The sequence below is a fragment of the Mytilus californianus genome, unplaced genomic scaffold (assembly GCF_021869535.1).
Source record: "Mytilus californianus isolate M0D057914Y unplaced genomic scaffold, xbMytCali1.0.p SCAF_54, whole genome shotgun sequence".
Taxonomy (NCBI): Eukaryota; Metazoa; Mollusca; class Bivalvia; order Mytilida; family Mytilidae; genus Mytilus; species Mytilus californianus.
In genome coordinates, this window is record NW_026262706.1 from 132,645 (window position 1) to 145,143 (window position 12,499).

Sequence of the window (12,499 nt, forward strand, 5' to 3'; positions counted from 1 at the left end):
AAACTAATACTTTAATATACACACACAAATGTACTAAGACGATGAAATGACGAGTTTTTATTAGCGATTATAAAAGTATTCAATAATTATATCGACCAGTTTTTAAAAAAAATTTGGCAAATTTACATAGTCAAATTAGCACCAAATCATACCTTTTCCCTTGAATATTTTGTCATAATACTGAGTCTGACAAAAATCATCTTGAAGTGTGTATATAGTACTTCCAACCTTAATTGTTATTGTTTGTCGGTAACTTGACTGATCGGTGAATGATTGGTGATCGATGACCCATAGAATCCGTCTGATACGTCAAAAATAAGCTATGTGAGAGTTACCGTGACAACGGTCAGCAATCGATTAGTAAATTAATTATATGCACGGATCGGACGGATACGTGTATACATAAAATACTTGTGTAAAATCAACTCCACAGTATTTACATGCTATTAACACGGACCTCTACATAAGGACGGTGTACATCCTAAATCAAATTTATCTAGGGTTTGGCTGCGAAAATTTAGCACTCAAATAATATAAAATCTGACTGCTGGTAGACTTATCTAATCGTTCACAGGGCAACTGTGGGATTTTCCACTACGACGCTGAAAAAGAACTATTTTGTAAATATCCTGGGTCATTCTTACATATATATTAACAGGGCGACTGTGGTACTTTCCACTACGTCCCTGCACTACTAATATATTGACTAAATCAGGTATCACTATGTCACGTTATATAACTGAACAGACAAACAGCTCTAGATAAAAAGCATGACAACTGTCACCGTGAACATATCAAATATGAAATGAAAACCGGCAAAAATGTTGTGCTAATATATAGTACGGCGGCATATGAGCTAGCAAAAAACAGTTAATTTTAGACATTTTATAATATGGAATTTAGTGACCCCAATATTATCTAAGCACAAACTGTCATAGACAATTCAAACTCAATAATAGATCATTGCTACAAAATCTTCAATCGAAAAAACAATGGCTATCCTGGTAACCAGTTAAAGTTAACTGTAAATTGCTACAATTCCACCAACACAATGACCGTACATGGAAATCGTGTAGATTTGTTTGTCAATGATATACTAAAAGAACTATGCAATATCCCTAAATAAAATCTCAAAACATTAGATGTCATTAATCAAAACATTTCAACACGTTTGAGGTGTAATACCACCATTTATTTTCCCCTATTAGTCTTTGTTAAATTTGCACTTTTCAAAAAATTGTGCAGAATGTATCTTTGTTTCAAATAAAGAAATACTTGGCATGAGTAAAGTTTTATCCTGTCCAGTACTATATACAAAATTTCACATAACATTTCATTGCATATAAGAAAATAATCCTCACTGGAAGTTGACCAATCAAATTTTCACCCCTTTTTTTTCTATGTACAAGCTTTAGTAACCATGTAACCTCAAGTTTCCAAAATATTCTATAGAAACACCAAATAAAAAAATAATGGTGCTTTGAAACACCCAAGATATATGTTTATGACTCGGATTTTTTTTACTGCAATGAAATGTAGGATAAATTTCCTACAACTGTCAAATTCAAGGGAATATTTTTATTAGAACCTTTTTCGTATGCAACCGGATGTGACGTACTATGATTTGGTGTCATTACACTTTGAGCAACAAAAACTCAAAAGAGAATATTGTTTCAATAACAAGAACATGTGAACAACTAACTGTAAAAGATAATGACTCGCACATGCTGCAGTCAGAAGCAACACTGCCAAAATGTAGGCATCTATTAGAATACAATGATAACAACACAAACTGTTTAATAGACACAAATACAACGTTAAACAAAAACAGTAACAATTCATGCATATGTCCTATATGTGAAGCATAGGCAACTGTTGAGTGTATAGCATGTGACTCTTGTGATCAATTGTTCCATTTCAAATGTGGCAATATACTTCCATCAGCCATTGACAATATATACAAAGAAATTTGTTTCCACTGAACACAGTGTAATGAACAATTAATATTTGACTATATTGACATATTAAATAATAGCCTTCATGAAACTTCACCAATGTATGTAGACAGCAATGTGCCAAACTATTCTATACAAGACTATGATAGGAAATTAGATTCACTTAATGAACTAAGACATACAACTAGTCAGATACAACAAAATTCTGACCCTGAGGTATTGATACAAGAGTTACCTTCCAAGCCAGTCACAGCGCCTACAATATCACATGATAGACATTTAAGGGAACCAATGTTATCAACTTATATTGAAAGTCCTACAACTGGTATTACAAACAAACCAACACATTATGTAACATCAAATAAAAAACAGCCAAAATAAGAAGAATGTAAGGGAAAATCAATCAAAAATAGAGGAAAGAAATATATCAAACTCACAGACAGCACGAATTTTTAGTCTTAAAAACGAAAATATACAACTTAAAAGAGTGATTAAAACTAAACAAAACACATCACCAATTATCAACAACAATACAGAAGCTCCAAACACAATATATGGAAACAACTCTAGTACGCACAATTGCCAAAACAATATACCATATCAGCAATATAGTAACTGTAGTACTTGTCACAACCACACGTGCAATGCTAGACAACAATCTTGCAACCACCAACAAGATCTAATGGAACAACGTATACGCTCTCTTGAAAATCATTTAAGTCTTAGCACAGCTTTAAGCCTATATATTGCACAATAATTGAGAATAGCAAACAATCAGCCGACCCATGTTCCTCTTGCACAACCTCCACTATTTCATGGACAATATGTCCATCTTAATGAAATGGGATACGCTACACATTTTCCTAACAATTTCTATGGAGGACATATGCACCAACAAGGTATTCCACAAGATGGCTATCCAATGCAAAACAACCCTTACCATCTAAATCATGGAGGAATGCTACCTTTTGGAACATTGCCAAATCTTGGTATAAATGTACCAAGACATCATACAGTTCTACAAATTCCAACAACATACAATCCGCCTAGATATCACTATGAACAACAACGTTCACAACATTGCGGTCAACCTCGTCCATAAGGCACACTAGTCATCCTATGAACAACAGTGCCAGTAGCACAAATATAAATATAGCAGGGACCACTGAATAACACAATGATGGTAGTACACTCCAACCAACATGAGCAATTACAAACTACCCCTATCAATCACACAATTAGTACAAATAAGCCAAACATAGAGCATTGTACCCAAATTGGTGAATTTGAAGGAATAGACCACATTTCACATAATAAACCTGAAGGCCCGGATATACAAGAAGAGCAAGTCATAATTGCACAAATTCAAAATCCTCCTTTTCGGCAAATCGGCCTCAGGTACAAACCACCAGTCAATACAACCCAAAACGAAGAAATGATGGAGTCGGGGAAGATTTACAGCCAATGTCCTGGAGTGGGAATTTTAAGAAATTAAATGAGAGATATGAAAGTATTGTAGCAGTCACTCTTTCCTCAAACTACAATTTATGCATAATCAATGCAGATTTACCAAAAACGATAAAAACTCGTCATATGAATATTCTGAATATCTAGATACAGTCTATGATATAATACAAAAATACCAGGATGTCTATAAAATAATCTTCTGCGGGGATCTCAATAGGACCTTATTACAAGCAAGATCGAACAAGCATGATAAACTAATGAAAACAAATTGTACAAGAAATAGGCCGTTAAACGGCAGGAAGTTATGAAACAAAAATGACTTTCTTCCATCATTCTGGTCAATCATCCTCCTAAATCGACTACATTCTACTTCGAAATTTATCAATATACCAAAAATACACAATTTGGAACCGTTTAGCTACAAATAGCTCAGCTAATTTTGCCAGTAGAATAAAAAAACTACTGTAAAAAAAAAAGTGGAGCAAAGAGAAAATCATCGGAAGAAATTTCATACAAAAATCTACTCTGGGATGAAATAGCAAGGAGCCTGTTGTTCAGTGGTTGTCATTTGTTGGTGTGGTTCATAAGTGTTTCTCGTTTCTCGTTTTTTTTTTATAGATTAGCACGTTGGTTTTCCTGTTTGAATTGTTTTACACTAGTCTTTTTTTGGGGCCCTTGATAGCTTGTTGTTCGGTGTGAGCCAAGGCTCCATGTTGAAAGCCGTACTTTGACCTATAATTGTTTCCTTTATGCACATTGTGACTTGGATGGATAGTTGTCTCATTAGCACTCATACCACATCTTGACTTCTTATTTAACTCAAAGTTATCCGAATGAACCCTTAAAATTCTATATGACGAATCAACTTCAGACTAACTTCATCTATTACAACTGAATTAATCAAAGCAACAAAATTAACTGTTCCATCAAAACCAATTAAGTTACAAGGGCCAAAAAAGGAAAGCAACATCAACAATGATCGAAAACATCTGAAATCGTGTAAATTACTCTACTCCCATTGGAAAAATCAGGGAAGGCCACAAAACCATCCATCACATTCTGAATTGAGAAAAGCCAAGAAACTTCTAAGATATTCACAAAGAATATAACAAGGCATTGCGAGAAAAAACCTCTACCAACAGATCATGGAAAACTCCACAACCAAATTGTTTATAGGTTAATAAACAGAAACCGCAAATCAAGAAATAATACTACAACTTGTTAAGAAATAGATGGGGAAAAGGAATACTCTCATTCAAACCAAAGAAAATTATTTGCCCAATATTATGAAGACTTGGGTAGCAAAAAAACTCTGAATATGACAACTCTTACTCAGAACTTTGCAAAACACGCCAAAACCTGATTGAGACATTCTACAAAGAAAATCCAGTTACATCTGACCCATATACTGAAAAAGAAATTCAAAACTCAATTCAAAATTTAAATATAGGGAAATCACCAGACGAATACGGGTTCACAGCCGAACATCTAAAGTATGCAAAAATAGTATTAACACCAGTATTAACAACTTTTTGTAATAAAATCAAGGAGACCAACTTAATCCCAAGAGCCTATAAAATGGGAATTCCAAATCCAGTTATATAGAGTGGGAAAAACCCTCTAGATGTAAAGAGCTACAGAGGAATTGTTGTTACTCCCATTATTGGAAAAGTACATGCACTATGCATACTCAAGAAGCTTCAACTACACCCGGGTCAAGATCTATAATTTGGTTTCACAGAAGGATTATGTCCTATCATTGCAAGTTTACTCATAACAGAAGCAAAATGTGAAAAACTTCAAAAGAAAATATCATTATTCATAACAACAGTAGATGTACAATCAGCTTTAGATGTAGTCAAACATATCATACTAATGGACAAATTACTACCTCCAGATCTCTTACAATTAATCTAGGGATTATATACATATCTAGAATCAAAAGTGAAATGGAAGGGGAAATTAGTAACACCTTTAATATCAGACACGGTGTAAGACAAGGAGGCATTCTTTCTGCCAACCTCTATAACCTGTACGTCCAAAACCTACTAGAAGAACTCAAAAACAACTCTATTGGCTTGCACCTAGGTAATATATAAAAAGGCGCACCTTTTTGTGCAGATGACATTGCCCTATATAGCTTGGACACATCTGAAAAGCAATTAATGCTAGACATTATAGGTAGATATGCAGATCAACATCCATATATCATCCATCCTACTAAAACCAAAATAGTACAGTGCAGCTCAGGCCTTCATGGGACAAACGGGGTTGACCCAATCACAGGCTATAACATCTACTATACATATATTCTTCCGCGGCTTCTATATGGCTTAGAAATACTACCACTGGCTAAAAAGTCAAATTGAAATACTCGAAAAGTTTCACAAAAATACCTTGAGGCATATTCAATCACTGCTTCAAAGAACAGCAAATCAGGAATATATTTATTTACTACGAGCAATTCCAATTGAAGGAGAACTACAAAAGCGTCATTATCTATGCTAGAATGTCTATTATCGACCGCCCCCAAGGGTGACTGGGGAATAGAAGTATGGTCACCATTTGTCTTCCTCCGACCGGTCGTAAATCCTTTGCTAAAATTGGGCGTCCGTTTGGCTGTGCGGGATGTACAAATTTGCAACAACGTCCGGTCAGAATGGGGACGTTAAATCCGATGCCTCGTGTAAAGAGAGTGCCACGCTCTTCGCACGTTAAGAACCCTTGCAACAACTCTTTGAAGGGTCCGTAGGTGACCTGTTGCAAGGCTAAATTTCTGTCCCTATCCAATATACCCTCATTTCCCGTGGCAGTCTAAATTTCTCCGACCTTAATCCCGGAAGCCCCTATTACAGAACCTACCTATTATATTTATTGTTAACTTGTTCTAGTCCTGAATATGCAAGAAATATTAGCCACTGCACTTTACGCAACCAACAATCAATCAATCTATTATCGACCAAAAAAACAAACTATTCAAGATCTCTTACAACGCCAACCATCAATCAATTTTGACAATCCAAAAAAGTTTTTTTCTGTGGTGCAATGGACACACTTCAAAAATACGGTCTTCTAAGCATATGGGAACTTCAAAACAATTTGCCTATAAAATCTAAATGGAAAAAAATAGTAAACTGTAACATGTCAAACTACTGGAATAACGCTCTCCGAATTGGCACAGTCCAAAAGACATCACTTATATATTTAGCTGTAAAGAGTATTAAAATTGGAAAGCCACACATCTCCTACACTACATTGCAACCTGCAATTGTAGATGTTCGGAAAGGTATTATCAAAAGTAGGATGATGACAAGAACACATACCCTACAAGCTGATCGACATAAATTTAGTAGATATGAAATTGCTCCAACATGTCAATTGTGTAATCAAGAACCAGAAGGCCTTCCGCATATGCTTACTTACTTCTCAGCGTTAATTGAGACCAGAAAAGAAAGTTTTACGCCAATCAAAATGTAAATTGCCATTGTATCGGAGAAAGGAAATAGAACAAGACCTTTATAGATAGACATAAAATCACAGTTCTTATTGTAGACTGTACAAACTTCACTCAGGTACTCAGTGAAAGCAGGCTCAAAATAGAAGAACTGGAACAGTTAACAGCAAATATGTGCTACAAGATGGATAATTCAAGATTAAATTTGCTAAGTGTGTAATGGCTGTTGACAATTGTAACTTGTCGTCGGAAAGTTATGTTTATTTTAGACTGTATATGTGTGTGCATAGTTTAAAGACTTTTTACCCATATTACCCTCAAAAGAGGAAGCTCATACGAAGAAAAAAAACACCTTTACTTGTTAATTTGTAATCAACTTGGTCGCAAAAGCACATAAAAAATATACACTGTTCAGGTATCATATGTATTACTTTATTATAGGTTCTCTTATTTTTCTGCCAAATGAGTTACATAATTGCAGAATAATGTAATGCCCAGAATGTTTCTGTATCACTAAAAAGAGATAAAACGTTGTCATTTGAATACGTACCCTATGTAGCAATTATGCATTTGAATGTCTCTAGATGATGAATATAAAAATAATATAACAGTCAAGATACTTAAAGCTTTCATTGGGTTGATAAAGAGAGCAATTATTTTCTTAATTTAAGGGAAATCATGAACCGCCACATTGGAATTTATTACTTTTTATACATCAGGATCGGTTGTATTTTTACAAATAATGATAAATATCAGAGTAAAGATACTAAAATTGTGTTCGTATTGTTTAGATATGCCAATATTTCTTCTTTTTATCCAATATAATGCAATGTTATTTGCAAAATTATAAAATTATCTAACTACACAAAAACCATCATTGGATATATTTATTTTTGTTGGGTTGGTCCCCCAAAAATATGATGAATTTTGAGGGAAAATATACTTTATATTTTGTTTGCATTGTTTTCGAGTCTACAACTTGCATATGTCTTTATTTAATTTGAATTAAATGGTCATTTCATTTAATTTTTCAGAGCATTTTCGGAAAAAAACAGTCGCGATAAACACCGTTTCAGTACTCTTCGGGATTGAAGAAAATAACCTTAATATAAACGGCAATCACAACTCCTTAATAATATTTAAATTTAGTGTTATCTGCACATTTCTCTCATCTTTTAATTTTTAAAACTTTGCTTAATGATCAATGAAAAAATGTCGAGCTTAGGCGCCATTTTAATTAAAAATGAAACGAAACTAAGATTCCGTAATTTGTATGAGTTTAATATGTGACGTAGTAGACTGATCGATGACCGCTGATTGATCGCTATAATAGTAACGCCAAAGGTTGCAAGTACTGTACGTATATTTATGTTCAGAAATATACAAATATTTGAGAAAGCAACACAATGCATGTATTATTATACTGTACCTCTTTATTTGTCTTATACTCGTCAATATGAGTGCATACTACAATGACAGGTGGGTATAAACCATGTCCCGTAGAACTTGTACGTAGACAGTGAATACTGTCAAACCAAAAGTCAATGTATTCTAAAAAAAATAACAAAAATAGCTTAACTTTGTATTCGTCATCTTTCATCTATTGGTTAAATGAGTATACAGTTTGGATACATTCTAACATTTTTTTTCAATTCCGTCAGATTAATGTGTGATCGAAATGCTGTAAATATTTCAATATATTTTTTTATAGTAGAATTCTCAGAATAAGTTCTAGAGTAAAACTATAGGTTGAACTGTCCAAATCTGATCAGGGTAAAACTGTAAGAATCGGTTCTCGGAAAGAACAGTTCTTGACTTCGATTTAGAACAGCTTGGTTTTCCATGTAAGTCAGATTATTAAATCATAAAACATATTACAGTCGTTGATGTATGGTTAAGTTTGTTTTCTTCTCAATGTGTATAACCAACTTTCAATCAATTATAGATTTATTGGTATATAATAATGAAGTGAGGAAATATACTTGTAATGTTTACGTTATTATTATCGAAAATACTAGTAATAATTATCTTTAAAAAGACAATTATACATGTCGAGGAATACTTGTTACAGGCATATTGGGTAGGGTATTGTAATAAATTAAATAGATAACACAAAGGATTAATTCCCATGTCTTCCTGGCTCAAAAATCGCATGTAATGATACAAACTGTTGTTTAGTTTTGTTATGTTAGTTTGACACGCGCTTATATTTCAACAGTTCATAACGCTAAAAACATTATAAAATAGATAAAAAAAAAGTAAAAAAAGTAATCAATCATGAAAAGAAACAACGTATCCCAAAAAGTATAAGGAAGTTAGTGAATAAAGAAAAAATTAGAGATATAAATAAAATGATAATAAAGAAATGAATAAAAATAAATAAATAAATAAATGATAAATGGCGAAAATACATCAATAAATAAATGAAATGGAAATAAAAATGAATAAATACAATAAGAAAATAAATAAATAATAATAATAAGACTAGTCATTGCTAATGCAATAAATAAGATAAGTTAGTCTTTTCCTCTTAAAACTACATGTATGTTTAGGGTTGGTCTTCGTGTTTTATTTGTTTAATGTTGTGTTGTGTTGTTTATACTGGTCATAGTCTTGATAATCATTTAAAGCGCTTTAATTTCATAATCTCATACTCGTTCATGTTTCAGTGTCGAAAGATTTACATGACTGATGGTTTACACAATTAATGATGTGTTATGGTTAGACAACAGTCAATATCAACCCGCTATCAATGGATATAACTTGTTTTCGTGATGTATAGGAGTACCACGACAGGTGTCACATGTGGAGCAGGATCTGCCTACCTTTCCGGAGCACCTGTAATCAACCCTTGTTTTTGATTGGGTTCGTGTTGCTCATTCTTTATTTGTCTATGTCGTCTTATTTTATTTGTTTACCATAGCGTTGTCAGTTTGTATCTTTCCGCCCTTAATTAAAGTAAATGAATTAAATTACTATCTATGTAAATAGATACAGTTGTCCAAGGATGACTGGGGAATAGAAATATGGTCACTAAGGTCTCCTCCGACCGACAGTAAAACTCTTGCAAATTGAGGCGTCCGTTTGGCTGTGCGAGATGTAAAATTACACAGTCATGTCCGGTCGAAATTGAGTTGTTAAAACCGATGTTTCGTGTAAGGAGAGTGCTGCGATCTTTGCACTTTAAGAAGGCCTGTTAGTAGACAAAATTTCTGTCACAAACAAATAAACTCTCACGTTTCTGTGGCAGTCCAAATTTCAACGACATTCATCCCGGACGGACTCCATTTCAAAACCTTCATATTGTATTTATTGGTAATTTGTTCTCGTCCTGAAATATTTGCCCCTGGACGTTTAGCAACAATCAATCAACTAAAACTGTTCCAAGGATATCACACGAATCATGAACATAACTTTAGAATACGGAGGAACCTTAGCACTACACGTTTTAAGAATTAACGTCTAAATATCGCAATTGCTTATTTCATAATTATAGTTATTTATTATTCCAGCGTAGGACTGAAAGGAAAATCAATTCAGTATTGTCCTGTTTTAATCATTTGAATGTGTGAATGACTATTGTTTTCGATTAGTACTGTTTTTTATCAACTTGCCTAAATAGAAATGTTTTATTGGACATTTACGGAAAGTATAGGTACCGACTGTTGACACCGACTCTGACAGGTTAAATGAAGTGGGTCGTCTCAAAATAATAAAAAGTACTAAATAATTAGCTTTTCAAGGTAAAATTTGCAAAAACAGTTAAACAAGATTTTACACAACGATTTATTTAATCAAATAAGGTTTGTCTTCTGTTTAAAAATCCTGCACAAGTCTCAACAATTTGTTTGAATTTTTGTCTTGGGTGCCTCTACAAAGTACCCATCTTTTTAGGTCATCTATGGCATGTTCGGCAAAAATTCAATATTCTACAATGATTCTATTAGATTTTGGACTCTTGTGTTTCTGGTGATCAGGTTTTCTGTTGATTTGCTGTCGCGTAAATACGGGATGCTGATTTGGATAAATTTTATCCATTAAAGGGTCCGGGGGAGTTCGAATAATTGAAAGAATGATCTGAATCGAATCAGGAGGGTGAAGATTAAAAACTGGAAAAATCACAAGAAACGCTTGTTTTCTCACAGGACCCATTGTTATCATGGAAGACTGTTTCTGGTAAAAAGTCATTTTTTTTGTAGTTTAGATAAACGAAACATATTAAATATCTTTGCCATAATTATCTAATCTAAGCATTGTTAAAAAATATTGATATTCTAAATGTGTAAAGCTTTTTGATGGAAAGATTGAAATGACAGAATGCATTTTATATCAAAGATAAGTTTATATACATTTATATATAACTATGGCATTATAGTTGAAAGATAAAAATCATTCAAAATAACGTATTTGGCTTCATATACATGTGCATGAGCTTGACGACATATCCGATTGAAATGTGCTGTTACGAAAACTCTGCATTCAAATTTTGATTCTTATTGTCGGTGGAGCCATAGTATGCTCCGTTTATGGTCTCCTTATGAATCAAGTGCGCCTCTAAATTAACTTTTGAGACGACCCCTGTAATTTTTGCTGTTAGAGTCCAAGTCAACAGTCGGAATCGAGACTTTCCGTAAATCTCTATTTATAATACATTTTCTGTGTTTATATGTGTATTTGAACAGGTTGACCCAATTATAAAGTAACTTAAAGTAGTCTAAGGCTTTGCGCAACGCTGCTGATAAAAGATAAACTGTATACAAACAAGATAAAATAAAATCGTGCTGACTAATATTTAGTCTCAATTAATTTAAATACATCAACAATATTTAATCATAAATGCTGTGGTCATGCATTAAAACATTTTTGCATACAATAGTGTTACGGGAATGTATAGCATTACTGAATATCAAGCTAGCAGTATTTGGTAGAATTGGAGAAGACTAGTTTCGTTCAGCTAAAGTTTTAGATAATTGTGAACAAGCAAAGGATTGTATAAACCAATACTGGCCAACATAATTAAATGGTAAAACAATCATAATAGATACCACGATTAAAATTAAAAACTACACTTGTTTTGTCTTGTTATTGACGGAGATCTTAACATCTTACCTTCAATTGAATCAAAGTTTTTATCATCTTCTGTAGCTGCTATGTCTTCCGATATATTTGTAACAAGAAGATAGATAGCATGTGGATTTAAAAAAGTCTGATGTGTGGCATAATAGTCTTTCTGACCTGCAAAATCCCAGAAACCACATTCTACCAAACTCTCAGACGTCATTCTGTCTTGATCTTTCTTGACTTCAACAAGAATTGCATTCATTTCTTCGGTAATCGTTTTCCTTATATTGTCAGTTTCTACTGATTCTTCAGACTTTTGAACATCTTTAGACAGGACACTATTATCTTTGTTAGGTTTGTTAATATTTGATTTTTCTGCAACCAAAGTAACAGTGTCTCCTTTGTTTACGTTGTTTTCGCCTGTTAACGATTTATCAATTGATGCAGTCGGAATGTTATCCACATCATTTGTTTCATTCTTGTTAATTGCATTTGAACCTGATGACGCTATTCTTATTTTATCTTTAGTTTGGGGTTTATTTTCTTGTTTTCTTTCATCTTC

At 33.3% G+C, this 12,499-nt stretch overlaps 2 protein-coding genes across 2 annotated transcripts in view; both read right to left on the minus strand.

The window, feature by feature from the left end:
• Positions 1 to 12,499, minus strand: part of LOC127703885 (uncharacterized) — a 177,001-nt gene that overhangs the window by 18,015 nt on the left and 146,487 nt on the right. The gene's annotated exons all lie outside the window — the stretch shown is intronic.
• On the minus strand, positions 4,813 to 12,210 carry LOC127703890 (probable serine/threonine-protein kinase roco4). Its single transcript, XM_052207957.1, has 3 exons — positions 11,986 to 12,210; positions 8,306 to 8,427; positions 4,813 to 4,830 (listed from the first exon to the last, which is right to left on the minus strand). The coding sequence occupies exons 1-3, from the start codon at positions 12,197 to 12,199 to the stop codon at positions 4,813 to 4,815; spliced, it is 354 nt and encodes a 117-aa protein (XP_052063917.1). The 5' UTR covers positions 12,200 to 12,210.